This window comes from Hemicordylus capensis, chromosome 2 (genome assembly GCF_027244095.1).
Source record: "Hemicordylus capensis ecotype Gifberg chromosome 2, rHemCap1.1.pri, whole genome shotgun sequence".
NCBI classification, from domain to species: Eukaryota; Metazoa; Chordata; class Lepidosauria; order Squamata; family Cordylidae; genus Hemicordylus; species Hemicordylus capensis.
Window position 1 is genome coordinate 422450492 of NC_069658.1, and position 22615 is coordinate 422473106.

The window sequence follows — 22615 nt, forward strand, 5'->3', positions numbered from 1 at the left end:
TTTATTCTTTCATTTTCTGTTGATTCATACAATGAGCAGTGCGCATATTTGCAGGTTCAAATTTGTTCATGAACGGATGCATATTAATGTGTAATGCCAAACTACAGCTTGGCATTATATGAATGAAACTTTTTCATGCATGGGGAGGAGAACTGGTCTTGTGGCAGCAAGCATGGATTGCACCCTTTTCTAAGCAGGGTCTGCCCTGGTCTGCATTTGGATGGGGGACTACATGTGAACCCTGCCAGCTGTAAGATATACCCTTCAGGGGATGGGGCTGAAGCACACTGGTAGAGCATCTGCTTGCATACAAAAGTCCCAGGTTCACTCCCTGGCATCTCCAAGTAGGGCTGAGAAAGACTCCTACCTGAAATCTTGCAATGCCACTGCCAGCCAGTGTAAACAATATTGAGTTAGATGGACCAATGGTCTGACTCAGTATAAGGCAGCTTCCTATGTTCCTATGTGCCTTCTTTATCCTTCTTCACACACTCTGCTTTAATAAGTTAATGGTCTTGATTCAAGACCTGATCTGGAGACTCATGCAAATATGCTGTGTTTATTGCTAATGGAGAACTAGCAGAAAAAGTCATTATTAAGATAACATTTTCCAAAACCTGAAGCCCCAAACACTGTGGAACTACTTATGGGTAAATGCTTATAAGGACTGAAGCCTAAAAAATTAACATTTATTTATAGGCACGCACACGTTTTCTCTAGGGCATGATCCATTTGGATTGAGGAATTGAATAAATCTTTTATTAGGATGTTTAAACATGGTATCTGTATTCAGATACAGAACACATTTTATTTTAAAAACCAGAAGAATACGGCAACCTTTGGTATTTGTTAAGTACATTGTCCCTCTATATTTCAGAATACAGAAGTTCCATTCTTGGAATATTATCATTTGAATGGTGTACATTATCAGTCCTCTACCTTGATAAAAAACACATTATATGCTAAATTACTGTTGCATGCTCTGTCCCACTTTGAACAATAGTATTAGTATCAAATTGTGTATAGTCTATAAAATATAACTGTAACTGAACATTGCCCCTTGGGCTTACATTTTTTAAAGTTACACATTAAATATATATTTGAACCGGGGTGGGGTGGGAATAACAGGTTGCACATACCTAAGGGTCTTGCAACCTTCAGGTACATAGTTTCAGGAGGCACAAGCAGCTGTAGAGAAAAGTGAAGGGATTGCCAAAAATCACCCCTTCTCCCTGATACAACAGAAAACCCTGGGATGTCACTGCAATGGTAAATTGGAGGTGAGTCGATGAATTTTATTCAGGATAGACTTGCTCAAAACAAGAAAATACCATGTGTGTAAAAACAATCTGAGATAATTCTAATACAATGGAGGGACAGTTTGCATCTTCATTCAACTAGATGCAAGGTTACCTGTCCCATTATCAAAAAGAAAAGAAAAAATGGAATGTCTGCAGTATTTTCTTTCTGAGATGAAATACATGACTCTATCCAACTTTTGTAGTGAGATGTACGTACATAGATTCCTGGACGTTTGGGTAGGCCACAGCCAACGCCAAAGCTAGTGATTCCTATCAGATAATACTTGGAGACATCTGGGAAATAGCACATCAGAGGTCCACCACTGTCTCCCTGGAATATGAAAAATAAAGACAGACAATACTACTACCCTGAACAAATACCAGAACTATTCTGAAGTCTGAGGGATCCATTATGTCTGAGTTATATGTCTCATGAATATTCAAAGGAAAATATGGCAGTTGTTCACATGACTGGGCAGGCGGGGTGGCGGGAAAGGCTGGTTGAACTCACCTTCCCCCTCAGACGAGTGCTCTGGATCATTTTGGTGTGCAAGCCGCTCACCCATACAACCTGCACTGCTGGGAGCAGCGTGGATGACTATCTGCGCTACTCCCAGCAGCGCAGAGCAACAGAGGCCGGGACTTGTTTTCCCAGCCTCCTCATATCCCACAGAGTTACCATGCAATGACTGTGGTGCCTTGTGGGATCCCCCGTCAGACACCCATCTCTGTGGAACCGAGGAGTCAAGGAGACACACAAACCTGGCAGCCGAGTTAAGGGAGCGCTTGCTCCCGTAACCCTGGTGAAGAGCCAGGCTTGGGAGCAGGGTTAGGCTGGGCAGGAGCTCAGGAATCCATGTGGCATGGATGCTCGGCTGCCAGGTTTGGCTGCCAGGGTGGGAATATCAGGTTGCACATACCTAAGGGTCTTGCAACCTTCAGGTACATAGTTTCAGGAGGCACAAGCAGCTGTAGAGAAAAGTGAAGGGATTGCCAAAAATCACCCCTTCTCCCTGATACAACAGAAAACCTTGGGATGTCACTGCAGTGGCTGCCAGGTTTGTGTGTCTCCTTGACTCCTCGGTTCCACAGAGATGGGTGTCTGACGGGGGGATCCCACAAGGCACCACAGTCATTGCATGGTAACTCTGTGGCATGTCACACAAGCAGCCTAGCCCAGGCTAGGCTGCTCTAGCCTAGGATAGCCTGGTGTTGAGAACAGTCTCACTATTTTTGTGGCAACAACAACAAAATCTACAAAGCTTCAAAAGTGGAGATCATACTTGGGGTGTACTGCACTACCTACAAATAAGTCACTTACCAAATCGGATCATGGGAACTCTCAGAACTCCAGCTTCAGACTCAGTAAGCTTACCCTAAAATTATGCTATAGAACCAAGGGTGTGTGATGATCCATCCGATGTTAGTTCTCAAAAAAAGGCATCATTCATTCATTCATTCATTCTGTTTGTCAAATTTGTACACTGCCCCAAACTTTCATCTCTGGGTAGTTAACAATAACATAAAACAAGCTAAAACATACACAAAAATCTTAAAACAATTGAGACAATCTAAAAGTCAAAACAGATTTAAACTTAAAATTTAAAAAGCTCAAAAAGCTTAGGTGAAGAGGTGGGTTTTAAAGTTCTTTTTAAAAATTGTCAGAGATGAGGAGGATCATATTTCAGTAGGGAGAGCATTCTACAGTATCGGGGCAGCAATCCCCATTGTGGGTTGGGGTTGAAGGCCCATCCCCATGTGGCCACCAGCCAAGCTGGTGGCAACAGGAGACAAAGCTCTCCAGATGACCTCAGTGGGCAGTGGGGCTCATAATGAAGAAGAGGTTCACTTAAATACCCAGGGTCTGAGCCATTTAGGGCTTTATAGGTTATAACCAGCACTTTGTAATTTGCCCAGAAACCTATTGGCAGCCAGTGTAGCTCTATTAGCAAAGGAGTGAGATGGTGTTTTTTTGTATGGTGTCCCTCAGGGTTCCATATTGTCTCCGATGTTGTTTAACATCTACATAAAACTGCTGGGAGAGATGATATGGGGATTTGGTGCAGGGTGTTATCGGTACACTGATGACACTCAAATCTATTTCTCCATGTCAGCATCATTGGGAGAAGGCACAACCACCCTAAATGACTGCCTGGAGTCAGTAATGGACTGGATGAGGGATAACAAACTGAAGCTTAATCCAGGTAAGATGAAGGTACTTATTGTGTGGGGTCGGAACTTGGGAGATGAGTTTGGTTTGCCTGTTCTGGATGACCTCAAAACAGTGGTACATACAGGTGAAACTAGAAAAATTAGAATATCGTGCAAAAGTTCATTAATTTCAGTAATGCAAATTAAAAGGTGAAACTGATATATGAGATAGATACATTACATGCAAAGCGAGTAAGTCAAGCCTTAATTTGTTATAATTGTGATGATAATGGCGTACAGCTCATGAGAACCCCAAATCCACAATCCCAGAAAATTAGATTACATGAAACTAATAAAAAAAGGATTGTAAATAGAACAATATCGGACCTCTGAAAAGTATAAGCATGCATATGTATTCAGTACTTGGTTTGGGCCCCTTTTGCAGCAATTACTGCCTCAATGCGGCGTGGCATGGATGCTATCAGCCTGTGGCATTGCTGAGGTGTTATGGAAGACCAGGATGCTTCAATAGCAGCCTTCAGCTCTTCTGCATTGTTTGGTCTCATGTCTCTCATCCTTCTCTTGGCAATGCCCCATAGATTCTCTATGGGGTTCAGGTCAGGCGAGTTTGCTGGCCAATCAAGCACAGTAATCCCATGGTCACTGAACCAGGTTTTGGTACTTTTGGCAGTGTGGGCAGGTGCCAAGTCCTGCTGGAAAATGAAGTCAGCATCCCCATACAGCTCGTCTGCGGAAGGAAGCATGAAGTGCTCCAAAATCTCCTGATAGACGGCTGCGTTGACCCTGGACTTAATGAAGCACAGTGGACCAACACCAGCAGATGACATGGCTCCCCAAATCAACACAGGCTGTGGAAACTTCACACTGGACTTCAAGCATCTTGCATTGTGTGCCTCTCCATTCTTCCTCCAGACTCTGGGTCCTTGGTTTCCAAATGAGATGCAAAAGTTGCTCTCATCAGAAAAGAGGACTTTGGACCACTGAGCAACAGACCAGTTCTTTTTTTCTTGAGCCCAGGTAAGATGCTTCTGACGTTGTTTGTTGTTCAGGAGCGGCTTGACAAGAGGAATACGACATTTGAAGCCCATGTCCAGGATCCGTGTGTGTGTGGTGACTCTTGATGCACTAACTCCAGCCTCAGTCCACTCCTTGTGAAAGTCCCCAACACTTTTGAATGGCCTTTTCCTGACAATCCTCTCCAGGCTGCGGTCATCCCTGCTGCTTGTGCACCTTTTTCTTCCACACTTTTCCCTTCCACATAACTTTCTATTAATGTGCTTTGATACAACACTTTGGGAACATCCAACTTCTTTTGCAATTACCTTTTGAGGCTTTCCCTCCTTATGGAGGGTGTCAATGATGGTTTTCTGCACAACTGTCAAGTCAGCAGTCTTTCCCATGATTGTGATTCCTAATGAATCAGACTGAGAGACCATTTAAAGGCTCAGGAACCCTTTGCAGGTGTTATGGATTGATTAGCTGATTGGAGTGGGACACCTGGAGCCTAGACTGTTGAACCTTTTCACAATATTCTAATTTTCTGGGATTGTGGATTTGGGGTTCTCATAAGGTGTACGCCATGATCATCACAATTATAACAAATTAAGGCTTGACTTATCTCGCTTTGCATGTAATGCGTCTATCTCATATATCAGTTTCACCTTTTAATTTGCATTACTGAAATTAATGAACTTTTGCACGATATTCTAATTTTTCGAGTTTCACCTGTATGCTGGTAACCTCCAGGCTTGACTACTCTATGCGCTCTATGTGGGGCTGCCTTTGTACATGGTCCGGAAACTGCAGTTGGTACAGAATGTGGCAGCCAGGTTGGTCTCTGGGCCATCTCAGAGAGACCATATTACCCCTATATTGAAAGGGCTACACTGGCTACCGATAAGTTTCCGGGCAAAATACAAGGTGCTGGTTCTAACCTATAAAGCCCTAAACAGCTTAGGCCCTGGGTATTTAAGAGAAAGTTGTCTTCGCTATGATTCCTACTGCCCATTAAGATCATCTGGAGAGGTTCATCTACAGTTGCCACTGGTTCGTCTGGTGGCTACTCATGGATGGGCCTTCTCCATTGCTGCCTCGAGGCTTTGCAATGGGCTCCCTGTTGAAATAAGAGCTTCCACATCTCTGACAACTTTTAAAAAGTTAATTAAGACACATTTGTTCACCCAGGCTTTTAATTAGATTTACAGTTTTAATACTTTTAACTTGTTTTAAGTTTTAAATTGTTTTTAATGTTTAAATTTTGTTTTGATTGTGTTTTTATTGTGAACCGTCCAGAGACCTAAGTTTTGGGTGGTCTAGAAATTTTTTAAATAAATAAATGGTCTCTCCGAGATGACCCAGAGACCAACCTAGCTGCCACATTCTGTACCAACTGCAGTTTCCGGACTACGTACAAAGGCAGCCCCACATAGAGCACAGTGCAGAAGTCAAGTCTGGAGGCTACCAGCATATGTACCACTGTTTTGAGGTCGTTCATCTCAAGAAATGGGCGTAGCTGGCGTATCAGCCAAAGCTTATAGAAAGCCCCTCTGGCCACCGCCTCAACCTGAGATACCAGGGAGAGGTGTGAATCCAGAAGTACTTCCATACTGCGTACCTGTTCCTTCTGGGGAAGTGTGATCCCATCTAGAACAGGCAGATCAAAATAGTATCTGGAGTTCCGACCCCACACAGTAAGTACCTCTGTCTTATCTGGATTCAGTCTCTGTTTATTCTCCCTCATCCAGTCCATTACTGCTTCTGGGCAACCATTTAGGGAGATTATACCATCCCCTGATGATGTTGAGATGGAGAAGTAGATCTGGATGTCACCAGCATACCGATAACACCCCACACCAAATCACCTCATGATCTCTAGGGACACAGGTACTGTGTTCTGATGAGATGATCATTAGGCACAAAGGTACTGATAAAAACTGTTGTCTATCTATTGTTATGGTGTCTGTTTTGGATGGAAGCGAAGTGTTCTGAATGGAAAAAAATATAAATGTTTTAACTTTTCTGCAAAGCTCTTCTGCTTTGACCCCTCATCTCTCTGTGATGTTGTTATGGGGGTGGGGGGGAGGGGATGATATGAAAATAGTGGGGGCAGATTGTCAACCTCAACTAAAATAATGGTGTATTATTATTATTATTATTATTATTACTACATTTATATCCCGCTCTTCCTCCAAGGAGCCCAGAGCGGTGTACTACATACTTGAGTTTCTCTTTCACAACAACCCTGTGAAGTAGGTTAGGCTGAGAAAGAAGTGACTGGCCAGAGTCACCCAGCTAGTTTCATGGCTGAATGGGGATTTGAACTCAGGTCTCCCTGCTCCTAGTCCAGCACTCTAACCACTACACCACGCTGGCTCTCATTTTAATCTAGTTCAAATCCATATTAGAAATATAGGTTGACATCTAGACTAAATTACTCATGTGTTGATTGATTAAGTGCTGTCAAGTCAGTGTCGGCTCTTAGCGACCACATAGATAGATTTTCTCCAGGATGATCTGTCTTCAACTTGGCATTTTAGGTCTCTCAGCAGTGCATTCATTGCTGTCGTAATCGAGTCCATCCACCTTGCTGCTGGTTGTCCTCTTCTTCTCTTTCCTTCAACTTTCCCCAGCATTATGAACTTCTCAAGGGATCTGGGTTTTCGCATAATGTGTCCCAAGTATGATAAATTGAGCCTGGTCACTTGTGCCTCGAGTGAAAATTCTGGATTGATTTGTTCTATGATCCATGGTATCCTCAAAAGTCTTCTCCAGCACCAAAGTTCAAAAGCATCAATACTTTTTCTATCTTGCTTCTTCAAAGTCCAGCTTTCGCATCCATAGAGTGTCATGGGAAAAACCATTGTCCGAACGATTCTAATCATTGTTGATAGTTGTGTGGTCCCAATGAAATTAATGGGACATGCCAGTCATGACTAAATTTGTTGTACACTACCCAGAGCCTTTGGATGGGGCAGTTTATAAATGTAATATAAATAAATAAATAATCCCATTAATTCCTTTGGTCCATATTCTCCACAAGAGGTCCGCCCACACAGGGAGATGGGACACTAGCAGCATTGCTTTGCAGTCCAGCACATGGGGAGGGGGATCAGAAAGTGAATTTAACTTCTTACCCCTCCCCGCAAAAGCCCTGTTTGCTTCCATGGATATGTCCCCGAGAGTCATACAGCCCTCAAGTGAGCTGTGTTTTTGTGGAAAGTGGAAAGAAATGAACATTGCTTCGTAATCCTCTCCAGCTCCCTGAGAAGGTGGAACTCTTACTCTGTCCTTCTAAGGCTTTGAAGAATGTGGGCCACTGGGATTATGCATGAACTAGCCGACCCCGCACAGAGCATCTGTGTGCTCTTTGGGGCTGGCAGTTATCTCTCCCCCCACTTCTGCCCCAGTCTCTGCTTCCGGGCCCAGCTACCTCTCCTCCCCATTGCCACTTCTGCCCCCCCCCATTTCTTTCCCCCCTCCTGGGCCTTGCCTCCGCAGCCGGGCTGGGCCCGCCATCTCTGGCCTCCACAGCTGGGCTGCCGCCATGGCAACCAATCTTCCTGGGTGCACCTCAGCCAATCAGGCACATCTGCCGCCCAGCCAATCAGCTGGGCTCTGGGACGCACATTCCAAGGCACATCCAGGAGAATTAATATAATAGATCATTTAGTCCTGTTGTCAATCATCAATCAGCAACTTCTCCTTCTGCCTAACTTTTTTAAATTATAGAAATATTGTGGTTATGGAGTTCTGTGTCCTTTTATGTATAGCACCTAAATGTTTCTGTAAGTAATAGATGATGATGAGAAATGTGAAATTATGGTATTGCTTTACTGTGATGTGAGTAATATTCATCGTATCACCTACAGTAATGTAAACTAATTTCAATTTCCCAAATTTACAAACTGTTTTGGAGCTATTTCAAAATACTACTAGATAACACACCTTAGCCTACAATCCATATGACAGTGAGGCTGTTCTCATGTGCAGCCTAACCCAGGCTAGGGAAGCCCAGCCTCATTTAGGCTGCACTTGAGAACTGTCGGGATCAGGTCCAATCCCAGCAGGACAGCACCACCTACCCTAGCTTTTTAGCCCAGCTTCTAGCCTGGGTTAATGGTGCCAGCACACCATTAACCCAGGCTATGGGATAGTATGTCTCCTTGAGCTGCATTCAGCTTGAGGAGACAAAAAGAGAGACACACCTGCAAAGGAGACACAATGGCAAGGCTTAATGGATTGTCTTGGGAGGTGGGGAGATGATATGCAAAGTCTTTCCCACACCCACGCCACCCCGCCTGCCTGGTTGTGTGAATGGCCCCAGTATGTTTTGGCATTCTGTTTACAAACAGAATTCTCTAGTTTACCTGGCAGCTGTCAACATCACCACTTTCAGAGCCAGCACAAAGCATATTCCAGGATATTGCCCCTCCATACCAATCATATCTATTACAGATGTGTAGAGAAATAATGTCCACCTGAGCTTCTTGTAATATATATTTGGGTTTACCTATAATAAAAAGAACACAGTGCTGGAAGTATGTTGGCATTTGTTAATGTTGTCTAACATACAAGCCAATAGGCGGCATTCAGCAACTTTTCAGTCAGCACAGTTCTCCTAAATGTAAGGCACCAGCCAAGCAATCTAGAAAATGTGCATTCACTGTTGTGAAGATATATGGGGCAGTGTCTACTGTTATCTTAGAGTTATCTTGATACATTTTCTGAAGTTATTGGAGAAAGATCAACCAAAACCAGCATAAATTGTGCAAAATAAAACAATTATGCCAATGGTTGCTGGGATATAAATGTTTTACAGACACAGACACACACACACAGGGTTTGATATAGAAGTTGTGCAATCTAGCTTATTTTAGTGCAGAACTTAAATTGCCTGGAAACACCCTTTCCCCACCATTGCGGTCTAAAAAGGGTTTAAAATGCTGCAGGCTTTCAAAAATTCATAACTTTTTAGGAATTCACAGGCCCAACAAAAGACATTGAAGCCATTCTCACGATTGATCAAAACTGGGCTGGGCTCCGTTAGCCTGGTTTTGATCAGTCGTGGGAGCCACTGAGCTCACGGGTGAGCCTGGTGGTTCTCTGGCGGCTAGCCCACCTAACAACCCATCCCCTTCAATGAGGTTTTATGGATCGTGTGCTTGGGGTTGGGGGAGAGGGGACCCCAGGAAGGCACCACGCACTTGTGCGGTGCCTTCCTGGGGACCGGGGCACCGCACAGCGGCGTTCCCCTTCCCCCGAAGCTCCTGATGGAGTTGCGGCCGGGCACAAGAGCTGGCCGCCCAGCAATGAGCAACTGTTCGTCTACAGGGAGAAGCCCACTCTCCCCGCCAAACCCCGTCTGGTTCTTCACACGGATCCTCATTGGCTCCATGTCCCTCATTCTATGAGATTAAAGCAGCAGATGCTTTGAAGAGAGGGGAAATCTGCATAGATTGCTTATACCCTACTCAGTAATGAGCCTGGGAGGAAAACTGTACACCACTGTGCCAAGAGTGGACTTTTCTGATATTTTCTATTCTTGCTTGCTTCCAAGAAGTGGCTGGAATGAATTATATTAGAACATTCAGTGAAGATTATAATTGGGAGCCATTTTACACATAACATTATTTCAATGTACTGTATATCTAAAACTTAAAATAGTGAATGCAACACATCTATCATATGGTAGACTTGTCAAGAACAGCGACTGCTAGCAGTTCCATGTTGAGCTTACACTTGGTGGCCAAGCTTGGTGCTCCTCCATGAAATGTGTGAAATAGTCCCAAAATTACTCACAGCACATAAACTTTCTGAGATCACTAAACTAATTCATACTTTTAACAATCAATTAGTTTAAAGAAATGAAAGGCTGTATATAAATTTAACAATAAAAATAAAATAAAATAAAATAAAATAAAATAAAATAAAATAAAGCAAAAAATGAAAGATTTACCTTGCTCCCTTGAGGATCCCCATCCAGATATGTAACACAGGGTCTCATTCGTCAAGACCAGAGAGGTGTTAGGTAGGCAGATGGGCTGAATATGTTCATTGTATGGAATATACTTGATTAATTTAAACACAGCAATATCGTGTTCATAGCTGTACACATTGTAACTAGAATGGATCATGATACTACTGACCCGAGACATTACAATATCAGACTGGTATCTATAAAGTCGATTCAATCCTATCACAGCTCTCCAAAAATCTGGATCCCTAGAACAGAAGAAAATACTTTGAAGAGTCAATTATTATTATAGCATTACTAGTTCAGAATCTGCAAAACATGTGCATTGTCTCTTGCTTCACTCTCAGTGCAGAAGCTGAGCATGACGACTTATTGGTGCCATATGAAGAGCTTTTTATTTCCCCAGGTTTTTTAATCACTGAGGTCATTTGCACAATCAGAAACTGTATTCTGCCCAGGTTTGGGAACTGTGTGTGCTCTCAATTTTCGGTTGTGTGGAAGCAAGGTAGGAGGAAAACCTGGGTAGAAGTGATTGTGTGGAAGTAAGGTAGGAGGAAATGCTACCCAGATTTTCCTATCTTGCTTCCACACAATCACTTCTACCCAGGTTTTCCTCTTACCTTGCTTCCACACAACCAACGATTGGGAGCATACACAGCTCCCAAACTCGGGTAGAACAGTTTTTGGTTGTGTGAATGACCTCACTGAGTTTTATACTCTTTCAATCTGACTTTTCATTGTTCACTGCTGCCTGTTTTATATTTTTTTAAATTGCTAAGGGCCCTGACAGTCATATAGAGACTGGTGGTCTTTTGGGTAACCTGGCCTCAGACCATTTAGGAAGTTAAAGGCCAAAGCCAGTACTTTGAATTGAGCCCAGAAGCAAACTGATAGCCAATGCAGCTGATACAGAATATGGTGCAAGTTATGTGCCACATAACTTGCACCTGTTTATACACTGGCAGCTGCACTAGGCACCAACTGAAACCTCTGAAGATCTTTAAAAGCAGCCCCATGGAGACAAGTACTTCAGTAGTCTAGTCTGGGCATGACTTAAGATATGGGTCACTGAAGAAAGGTCCTCTGCCTCTATGGCTGGCACACTAGCCAAAGCTGGGCAAAGAAACCCTTGCCCACAGCTGCCACTTGAGCATCAAGGTTGAGCACCAGATAGAGAAGTTCCTCCAAACTGTGTGCTTGATCTTTCGGGGGAGTGCAGCCGAAGCCACATCCAAGTCAGGTCAAATGGCTCCAAGCAGATCAGTGGAACTCAAAACTACAAGTCAGAAAACAAAACGAGACCATCATTCTTAAAAAAAAAAACTTTTTAAGTTAAGTAGTTCCTAAAAAATGGGAGATCACCTAAGAACTCAGAAGTATATTATTCTGTAAGGGAAAGTCGGTGGGCGGGGGGATAGTCTTGGAGACAAGAACAACTATGCACACAGCTTGGGGCCGGGGTAACTGTCGGACTGCATTCAACCTTATGAATCTGCCAGGGCTCTCCAATCATCATCTCAGGCACTGCTCATGATCCCGCCACTAATAGAGATCTGGTTGGCAGGGACTAGAGACAGGGCCTTTTTGGTTGTGGCCCCTCGGCTTTGGAACACCCTCCTTGAAGAGCTTCGCCATGCTCCCTCCCTCAGTGTTTTTAAAAACATCTTAAAACACACCTTTTTAAGGAGGCTTTTTAATATCATTATTATTTTGTTATATCTGGTAGCTTCTTTAGCTTCTTGTAATTTTCCGTTTTAATTTGAACCTAATAATTGTTTTTAATCTTTTTTTCAAAAAAAAATTTAATTTTATTACTTGTATCTGTGTCTATCTTATTGTTGTAAGCCGCCCCGAGCAGTACTGCACTGGAGGGGCGGGGTATAAATGTGAAATAAATAAATAAATAAATACCTTGGCTTACAAATGTTGAGAATCAGGTGTTGAGGGGAAGGAAATGGTGGGGTGGGGGAGAGAGAAAGGGCGTGTCTGAAAGCTTGTTTGGCCCCAACAGTTACTTCACAGTAACCTAAGTGGAGGAGATTAGGACTATGAGTGGCAGATGCATGCACAGTGGAGAACGGCTTCAGAATGGTGGGAAAGTGGTGGGGGAAATCCACCCTACCCTCCTCTCAAGAACCCTGAACAGCAAGGCCTTCTGCTCCAAACTGGCTGAAGCCCTAATCAAGAGTAAACTGGGAGCTCAAACAAGGTTTGTTATGGAGTGGGGATTTACTGCAAGGTTTTGCTGCAGATCCCAACATGTTAATATAGATTTCCAAATTCAGTTAATACATTTTTGATCAATAAACCTTTCTCACATCTAACTTTTCTCACATGTAACACTGACAGGAAAAAAATAGAATTGAAGGATACATACATCCATTTTTTAGTGCAATGTGCTGCTGTCAGCACGGAGCTGTTACTGACTAAAGATCCACCACATATATGGTGATATCCTACACCAAATTGGTAAACTTGAAGACTAACTTGCCACGGCCATGCCCCAGGCTGAGCATCATGTCCACCTACAATCCGGCTGCCTGTTGCTGTTTCATCCATAAGAGGTCTTGTTCCACATTCTAGAAATCAAAACATGGTTTTATTAGTGAGATGCATTCTCTATGGACTTTTCTGGATGCATGCATCAAATTCTGAAGAACCACATCCTTCCTTGTTGCGAATTTTGGCGCTCTGGCTATAGGCTGAACATGGCCCTCATGCTATTGCCACAGCACCAACTGCTGGCCAGCACTGACTTTCCCATCTCTTCCCATTACCACTTTTAGGTGGTGGTATGATTAAAGTCTGATTCTTCAAGGTTGAAAAGGTAGCAACCCTATTCACATTTTCTAAGGAGCATGCTTCCTTAGAACATTCTTAGGATTTGCAACAACCCATGTTTTCCTCTGTCATGGAGATGAGCACAGCAGAATGTACAGTACTCTTTACACTGCAGGATGTACTCTGCATAGTATTAAATTTCATGTGAAACCACATTTCAGTAGTGCTAAAATAAAATAGTGTGGAAGCACCACTGGCTCTTTGCAAATCACTGTACAGATCATGAGCCTACCTCAGGAAGCCATGTTTCCCCTCACAATCCAATCCCTTCCCAGTCTTTCTTGCACTGTTTCAAATCATGGTGAACAAAAACTAGGATCCCTCATAAATCAGAAATTAAAACCATGCTTTCAAGTGGATTTTCAAACCATAGTTTTGAGGGACTGTGATGTGGATTAGACAGTGTTTGCATTGACACATGTAACTGAAACCAAGGTAAATACAAAGAGAATGGGTGATAGGTCTGGAGAGGAGATAAGAGAAAGGGAGAGATTGTATGTCCTTAAGGTTGGTTGCCAATCTGCAAAATACTCTGAAATATACAATGGAGCCCAAAGTTTAAAAATGTCAGCTCCATTACTAAATAATGCTTATGCTGCTGAGCTGGGGTGAACTACAGCTCTAAAATTATACATCTGGATCCCCCTAAAGAGATATGCTGATAAATCTTATGATCACAATATATATCACCCCTAACTGAGCAAAGAGGCTGCTTTCAGTATAGTGGATCTTATCTTTAACTGGGTGGAGGACAACTACTACCCCAATTCAAAAGAGCACATCCCCCTGCCCCCCGTTTATCTTTTACTGGTATATCCTTTGTCTGAGACAGAGAAAAGAATCATATTTGCTCAAAGGACTTTTTTTGTTGTTGAAAAGCTACCTATACATTTTCTTTTAAAAAATAAAACAGAAGAACACTCATGTTAGACAAGTGAAGCTTCTGCATTGTGGTTAGCTGCAGCACCTTCTAAACCTGTCACTATATGCCCAGTTAATATGTCATTCCGCACAGGAGCACTGCACAAGAGGAGTGCACTGGAGAGTGCCCAGCAGCCCGCACTCGGAGGCTTCATTGGCGAGAAGCAGCAACTCCCGTCAGCGGCTTTCTACGGGGTCATCAAACTTTGTGAAATCGCAGCAGTGATCCTATCAGCTTCAACACCTTGATCGCACACTTCGGAGGAGCCGCAATGAACACTTCCCATGCGGGTGCTCTATTCAAACAGCGCCTCCGACTGCGCATCGCTTCCAGGGAGACCTCAGCCCCAGAGCCGGTCGGTTGGAAATAGTTTGCCACCCCACGCTGAGACCCAGAATCGTTTGCCCCCGAGGAGGGAAGGGGAAACGCTCAGGCTTCTCCGCGCCTCTGCCTGAGCCCAGAGCACAATACGAGCCTCAAGTCACAGCAGATTCCTGTGCCGTGACCTGAACTGAGGTCTGACCCGCTGGGGAGTATATTAGCCAGGCTGCAGTCCTTGGGGTTATAGTGGCCAATTAACGGGGGGCAGTCGGGGAGAGGTCGCTTCCGTATTGAGCAGAAGCCTGCCACCACGCTGCAACAACAGACGGCCCGGGCGCTTCTTCCACTTTCTTCCAATATCAGCCACTTCCGCTAGAGGCTGCTGGGACTCGTAGTTTTGCAGAGGACGCTGGCTCTACGCAGGCGCGTTTGGCGCTATGGCACTTAGCGTGACTTTCGAAGTTTTCTGCCGGGAAAGGCTATCTATTCTATACGCAACTGTTTAGGAAGAGCGGCGCAGGTGGGCTAACCGTCTGAAGCGGTCGTTGCCGCCAGGGCGTTAGGCGAGACTTCACCCAGCAGCACAAGCAGCGCCAAGGCGGAAGCAGCTATAGGGAGAAAAGGTGCAGTCGGCATCGTGTTTCGTGGGAAGGAAACGCCACCTCGCTGAGCTCGCTCCCGGCTTTTCGCCCTCCCGCTCTCCTAAAACACGTCATGGGTCACGTGACGGGGAGGGTGGGGAAGAGTGCAAACGGCCCTGGCACGCGCGCCTTCGCGTTCTGTCTCTGGGCGGGAATTGGGTTTGCTGCTTCTCGCGGTGGCCCTTCGCCTGTGGGACGTGGCGGGGTACATGGAGGGCCGTAATAAGGAGCTGAGGTGGGCCCTGGGCAAACATTTGAGGTGCAAGAGATCTAACTTGTGGACCTCGATTTGAACCCAATTTAGTCTAGTTTTAGAGACAGTGAAAGGAAAGTTGGCTGATTAGTTCTTACTAGAACAACTTGTTTCTTTTTCATTTTTTCATGAAAGTTGTATATTGGTATTCTCATGGTGGTGGTTATATTTATTATATATTTCATGAATATGTTTTTTTTATATTTTTCATATGCTATTCGTACTCTGCCTTCAACTTTGGAGAAAAAGGAGGAAGTCAGAAGTCTTTCTGCTTAGAGAGTTATAACTCCAAAGAAATGAGGTTACTTCTCTGAAAGTAATCCAATCAATTATTCATACTTAAACATAGACAGAATTATTTTAGAACAAATCTATCCATGACTCACTTAAATTACTTGCTTACAAATAAAAGTACTGCTAATCACTTTAAATTTTTTATTTATTTATTTAACATATTTTTATACCGCCCAAAACTTCCGTATCTGCGTGTATATTTCATTCAGAAGTAAGATGACCAGAATATACATGAACTTAGTCCACTAGATGCAGAAATGCATATTCTACTAGGGTGGCTGGATGCCAAAGAAGGTAGCCAGTCCTCTTTTAAGAGTTATATAGAGAAGCAAATTGTATTTGACGTGTGGCTTGTCATGCACGTGTAAGAAAAACTCCTGCTAATCATTCCCTCTGTTACACAACTATTATGACACTTAGACGTCAATCCTAAACATACATACCTGGGACCAAGTCCCATTGTGAGATTTACTTCTGATTACACTTTGTAAACTGCATGGTTAGGTAGAACAGCTGGTGGCAGAACTGGATTTGCGGCTCAATCCTCTGCAAATTCTCATTAAAGTAAGCCCCATTGAGTTCAAGAGAGATTTCTTCCAAATATTCATGGGTGCAGAATTGGTGTTTTGAAAATGGAAGTGACATGCTGAGGACCAAGTAGGCAGGAGACACAATTGTAAAGTTGCTCCCTCTTCATGCCACCACACACCCACATGATCCACGCTGCTCTTGGCTACACAGATCGCTGGATGCCAAGAAAATGAGTCCCAGCCTCTAGGTATCCCACAGTGCACCATGCAGTGAGTCCATCTTCCCCTGGGAATTGGGCACTCTAGGCACTTGACTGTGTATACTCGGGCCGTCTGCAGCCCGAGCATACCCATGACCCAAGAACCAGCGTAAAGGACAAACACGTGCCCTTAACCCTGGCTAAAGATGGATTAAAAAGTGGCTTAACCTGGGTTAGGCTGCTAGTGAGAATAGCCTCTTTGTTTCTATAAGCTTCTTCAGGTGCTAGGTAAAACACTTTTCAGATCTGATCACCTGACACCAGCACGAGATTCTTCCAAGCTTTGTGCCAATTCCATCTACAACAAACAACTAGTAATAGTAATGTGCACGGACCGGTTCGGAGGCCATTCTAAAGGCCTCCAGACCGGTCCGGACACGGGGTGGTTTTGGTTCGGGAAGAATGTCTGGGGGGTTCCAAAAAGAATAGGGGGGCTTTACTTAACCCTCCCAACAACCGCGCTGTATTTCTCCGAGTAATCGGGAGGCAGGATAGCTCCCTGCCGCCCCCTTCAAAGTCCTGCTCGGCTGGCGGCCGCCCACAAGAAGACCTGTGGCGTTCAAACAGACCCATCGTGAAGTAAATCCATCGTTAAGAAGATCCATCGTTAAGAAGATCCGCTCTGTGGAGTCCCCGCTTGCAAGAAGTCAAGACCCCCTCCCATTCCAAGTCACAAGAGAGGGCGGCGGGAGAACTCCCCTGCCGTGCCCTTCCCCTTTGCCGGTCTGGCTGCAAATGGCTTCTAAGAAGCCTTTCGCGCACGCGCGTGCGAAAGGCTTCTTAGAAGCCATTTGCAGCCAGACCGGCAAAGGAAACGGCAGCCTGCAGGGAGTTCTCCGCCGACCGTTCTCCTTTAAAACGGGCGGCGGAGAACTCCCTGCAGGCTGCCGTTTCCTTTGCCGGTCTGGCTGCAAATGGCTTCTAAGAAGCCTTTCGCGCGCGGTGCGCGTGCGCGAAAGGCTTCTTAGAAGCCATTTGCAGCCAGACCGGCAAAGGGGAAGGGCACGGCAGGGGAGTTCTCCCGCCGCCCTCTCTTGTGACTTGGAATGGGAGGGGGTCTTGACTTCTTGCAAGCGGGGACTCCACAGAGCGGATCTTCTTAACGATGGATTTACTTCACGATGGGTCTGTTTGAACGCCACGGGTCTTCTTGTGGGCGGCCGCCAGCCGAGCAGGACTTTGAAGGGGGCGGCAGGGAGCTATCCTGCCGCCCAATTACTCGGAGAAATACAGCACGGTTGTTGAGAGGGTTAAGTAAAGCCCCCCTAGTCTTTTTTGGAACCCCCCACCCCAGTGCCGGACCGCAGCTCTGCGGTTCAGTGCACACCCCTAACTAGTAATCCAGCCAACATGGAGAAAACACAGCACAACCTTTTACCTCATTTTTTAGTCTTTACTTGTATGTTCTGCTTATTCACTCAATCGGCAGCGCCCATATTTGTGGATTCAAATTTCTTCATGAAGGAACGCATGTTCAGTTCATGTGGGAGTAACATCAAACCATAGCTTGGCATTATTTAATGAGCTCTGTCTGTGCATGGTACCTCTGTCCTCCCACATGCACGCCTCTTTAATAAGTTAATGGTCTCGATTTAAGTCCTGATCTGCTGGACTCGTGCAAATATTCTGGATTTATTGCTATTGCAGAACTAGCCAAAGGAGTGATTATTAAAATTAATGTTTCCCAAAATATAAAGGCCCCAAACACTGGAATGGGTAAATGCTTATAGGACTGACTGATGCCTAAAAATAAAATTTGTAGGTACTCAACATTTTCTCTAAGATATAATCAGTTTGGAGCGAGGAACTGAAGAAATCTTGGGATTATAATGTTTATACATGGTATCTATTCAGCTACAAAAAAACATACTTTATTTTGAAAACCAGAAGAATATGGTAACTTTTGGCATTTGTTGTGTACATTCTATATCCTAGAATACAGAAGTTCCATATTTGGGATATTATCATTTGAGTGGTATACTTTATCAGTCTTCTACCACGAGGAAAAACATTTCCAACAAATGCTAAATTATTGTTTTCAGTGCATGCTCTGTTCTACTTTGAAAAGTATATTTAGCATCATGTTATTTTATAATCTATAAAACATATATATACACTGAACATTGACTTTTTGACATACATTTTTAAAATTACAGACTGTATATATATTTGAACCTGGGGGTAATCAATTTACAGCATGTTGCTTGCTAAAAATAATGGTTGACATCCAAACTAATCCTATACTGATGCATCAGTGTGTTATGTCACTGGTTTATGCGTGGTTTTTGACCATCCAGTCTTCCTTCTGCAGCCACCTGCACCTCTCAAAACTATGAGGCGGGTCTCACAATCAGTGAAACCCACTTTTACCGGTTTTGTGGGGAGAGTGGGCTAAGTCTGCTCTCCCTGTAGACGAGCAGGGCAGGATCCGGCGTGACGGAGCCGGCGGGGGCTGGGGAGTTCGGGGGCCACGTGGCTCCTGGAAGCTCCAGTATGCCCTGCACGAGTGTACAGGGCATAGTGGGGAGACCCCCGAGCCGGGAGGCTGCTTTTCAGCCTCCCACCGGGGGTCTACTCATGAGCGTTCCGCAAACCCGGTTTAAGGGGCGGTCTACTTGAGCGAGTTACCTGCTCAAGAACCACTGGGCTCGCAGCCGAGCCTGGTGGTTCACACAATCGTAGGAAATCGAGCTAGCAGAGGCTAGCCCAATTTTCTACAATCGTGTGAATAGCCTCTATGTCTGCTAGGGTCCCCCAACCCTCAGGTACATAGTTTCAGAAGGCACAGGCATCTACAGAGGGCAGTGGAGGGATTGTTAAAAAATCACCCCTCCTCCCTTACACTACAGAAAATCCTGGAACATTGCACATGAATTTTGCTTAAGATACATGTTCAGAACAAGCAAATACTGAGGCTGCTCTCATGTGTACCCTAATCCAGGGAAGCCCAGCCTGGGTTAGGCTGTGCATGAGAACCGCTGGGATCACACCCATTCCTGGCAGGACAGCATTGCCTAGCGCAGCTTTTAAACCCAGCTTTTAGCTGGGGTTAAAGACTCAAGTGAGCCCTTTACCCAGGCTCTGGGACTGTGTGTTTGCTGGGGCTGTGTTCAGCCCCAGCGGACACAGAGATGGGCATCTAGAGCACCCATCTCCTGGGGAAATCTCTCAATGCACTCTGCATGTCACGCAGTGAATTGTTGGATATCCAGAGGTTGGGATGTGTCATCTCAGTCTGCAGAGCTCTGAACTATGTGAAGCAGCACAGACTGTTTGGGAGCGCGGTCTGTGCTCCCAGCAGCATTTCTTTGCTCATCTGGGAGGAAAGTGAGTTGGAGCAGCGTTCCCCACCCTGCCCTCTTGGTCGTGTGAATGGTCCCATGATGTTACAAAAGGAATCCTCTATAATAAAGAGCCTGTGTGTGCGCCCATGTCTCTGCGCCCGTGTCTTCCTCGGTCGTTCTGGGCATGCGCGGAGCACATGCCCAGAACGTCCGAGGAAGACACGGCTGCAGGCACCAGGTGGCCATGTTGATCGGCCTGGCCGTGGGGAGGCCAGAGGCAGCGGCGGGTCCGGCCCGGACCCAAAGAGAGCAGAGCACAGAGGCGGCGGCGGGTCCGGACCGACCGTGGGGGCGGCAGAGGAAGCCGGGCGAGACGGCAGGGGAAGCTGAGCGAGGCAGCAGCAGAGCCGCCACCTCGGCCAAAGGAGGGCGTAGGGCAGCGGGCCCAGAAGAGGCACTGGCGGATTCGGCGAAGGCTTCGGCGGCTGGCTTCTCAGGGTCCCGGCTGCGGAGCAGGCGGCAGCCTTGGCAAGGGTGTTGGCGGCGGCCTCGGCAGCTTCTCGGCCGCGGAATGGGGCCTGGCGGCTTGGCCTTCCTCGTGGGCGGCGACTTCAGCGGTGGCGTCCCGGCTCGGAGGGGCACCTAGCGTTCCGGCCTGTTGTCCAGGCCTGGCTTCAGCGGTTGAGGGCTTTAGCCCTCTTGGTCTGTCCATTCCTCCCCCGCATCCCCCTCCTCCCCGGGTGTCCTCGGTTGGGTTTAGTGGCTGGCTCGATGTGGCTTTAGCCCTCCCTGCCTGTGGCTTCCCCTCTCCCACTCCCCTCCTCTCCCCTTCTCTGTTGGTCTCCCTAGCTGGGGTGGGTTCTGGGAGGGATCTGGGCAGCGGGACTTTCCTGCTCGCCGCACAGGAGGAGGAGCGGCGGCGGCCTGGTAAGTAGAACTTTCAAAATGGAGGGGGAGGGGGAAGGGCAGGAGGGGGAAGGGCAAGAGGGGGAGGGGGAAGGGCAAGAGGGAGTGGGGGAGGGGGAGGGGAAGAGAGTGGGGTGGGAGGGAGGGGAAGAAAGACAAGAGTGTGTGCAGCACATTGCAGCTGAGAGCTGATGCTGCCAAGGTCCTAGCTCCAACACAGAAGAGGGCAACCAAGATGATCAGGGGCCTAGAGCATATTCCTTATTAGGCAAGGCTATAGCATCTGGGGCTTTTTCATTTAGAAAGAAGGCAACTATGGAGAGACATGGTAGAGGTTTATAAAATTATGCATGGAGTAGAGAGAGTGGACAGAATTTTTCTCCCGCTCTCACAACACTAGAACTGGGAGTCATCCTATGAAACTGATGGCCAGGAAAGTTGGGACCAACAAAAGGAAGTACTTTTTCACAGAGCACATAATCAATCTATGGAATTCTCTGCCACAGGATGTGGTAATGGCCACTAGCTTGAATGGCTTTAATAATAGTAATAATAATAATAATAATTAATAAACAACTTTGTTAGCCGCCTCTAACAAATTGCTATCTGGGGGACTCAGAACATTAAAACATCCAATAAAAACACATGAAACACGTCAAATCACAATGTACACACACACACACACCAATACAAAACAATTTTAAAACTCAGGGTTTTTTAAAAAACAATTTTTAAAAGCCTGAGTGAAAAGAAAAGTCTTCACCTGGCATCTAAAAGAATAAAGTGATGGTGCCAGGTGAACCTCACTGGGAAGGCTTTTCCATAAACAGGGTGTGACCACAGAAATGCCCTTGCCCTAGTAGCCACCCACTTCACCTCATTTGGCAGGGGCACTCAGAGCAGGGCCTCTGAAAAAGATCTTAAGTTCTGAGTCAAGACACATGGGACAAGGCACTCTCACAGGTAACCCAGTCCTAAGGAATGTAGGGCTTCAAAGGTTAAAACCAGCACTTTGAATTGGGCCCGGAAATGTATTGGGAACCAGTGCAGCTGGTTCAAAGTGGCCAGTCCCAGTTAATAATAATAATAAGTTTCTGGACCTTTTACAAAGGCAGCCCTACGTACAACACATTGCAGTAATCTAAGGAAGAGTTTACCAGGCCATGAGTAACTATGGCTAACCTATCTCTATCCAGGTACAGTTGCAGTTGGCATATCAGCCAAAGCTGATAAAAGGCACTCCGATCCATAGAGGCCACTTGAGCCTCTAGAGACAATTCTGGATCAATGAGCACCCTCAGATTGTGAACCCGTTCCAGGCTGAAACAGGCTGAACATCATTCACCCGGGCAGAGGAACCATCGACCAACAGTACTAGGGATGTGCAGAACATTCCAACGTTGAAATGTTTTGACACAAAATGGGCCATTTGGAGGGTTTCAAGCTCGAAACAGAAGACCCTATAAATATAAATAAAGGGCCTATTTCAAGCTCAGAACAAAACAACTCCATTTCAATTGACCTCCATTTTGGAGACCTGTTTTCCCCTTGCTGATTGGTTTTCTGGCACTGGCTTCTGACTGGCTTGCAATCTCCTTGCTTCTTGGTTGGTTTGTTATCAATCAAATCAAGTGTTATCATGGGTAACTCTGCGCCCATTAGCTGAGAGGAGGGGGGGCACAAAAGGACGGAATTTCAAAATTTATTCAAAGGGACTGGAAGACAGAAAGAACCCTTATACTGTGCCTGAAGATGATATATCAGGAAAAGAGGGAGGGAGGTTTGATTTTGTGGCTTTCTTTTCTCATCACTGAGAATAATATGTTGTGCTATTGCTGCTATAACTATCTGGATCTCAGGTTGACAAAGGCAGAACTTGAGCACCTGCCTTCCTTAAGTTGTAGTTTGTTTTGTTTG

At 45.5% G+C, this 22615-nt stretch overlaps 1 protein-coding gene across 10 annotated transcripts; it reads right to left on the reverse strand.

The window, feature by feature from the left end:
* Positions 1-737: 737 nt before the first annotated feature.
* On the reverse strand, positions 738-15271 carry LOC128347250 (transmembrane protease serine 12-like). Of its 10 annotated transcripts, none has more exons than XM_053301612.1 (5): positions 15061-15255; positions 12938-13025; positions 10429-10694; positions 8840-8982; positions 738-1632 (listed from the first exon to the last, which is right to left on the reverse strand). In XM_053301612.1, exons 1-5 carry the CDS (start codon positions 15164-15166, stop codon positions 1390-1392), a joined length of 846 nt encoding a protein of 281 aa, XP_053157587.1. In that variant the 5' UTR covers positions 15167-15255; the 3' UTR covers positions 738-1389. The 10 variants fall into 10 exon arrangements, with proteins under 10 accessions (XP_053157587.1, XP_053157584.1, XP_053157589.1 ...); XM_053301609.1 differs by having other exon boundaries at positions 12824-13025; XM_053301614.1 differs by having other exon boundaries at positions 12824-13025; positions 15030-15169.
* Between the last annotated feature and the right edge of the window lie 7344 nt (positions 15272-22615).

Excerpts from the sequence above, each read along its gene's own strand:
- LOC128347250 (XM_053301607.1), bottom strand. The coding sequence starts at position 14,363 with ATGAAGCCTCCGAGTGCGGGCTGCTGGGCACTCTCCAGTGCACTCCTC. Across the intron at positions 13,026-14,254 it reads TATAGTGACAGGTTTAGAAG|AATGTGGAACAAGACCTCTT; the intron begins GTGCTGCAGCTA and ends TTTGATTTCTAG. Across the intron at positions 1,633-8,839 it reads GTGATGTTGACAGCTGCCAG|GGAGACAGTGGTGGACCTCT; the intron begins GTAAACTAGAGA and ends TTCATATTCCAG.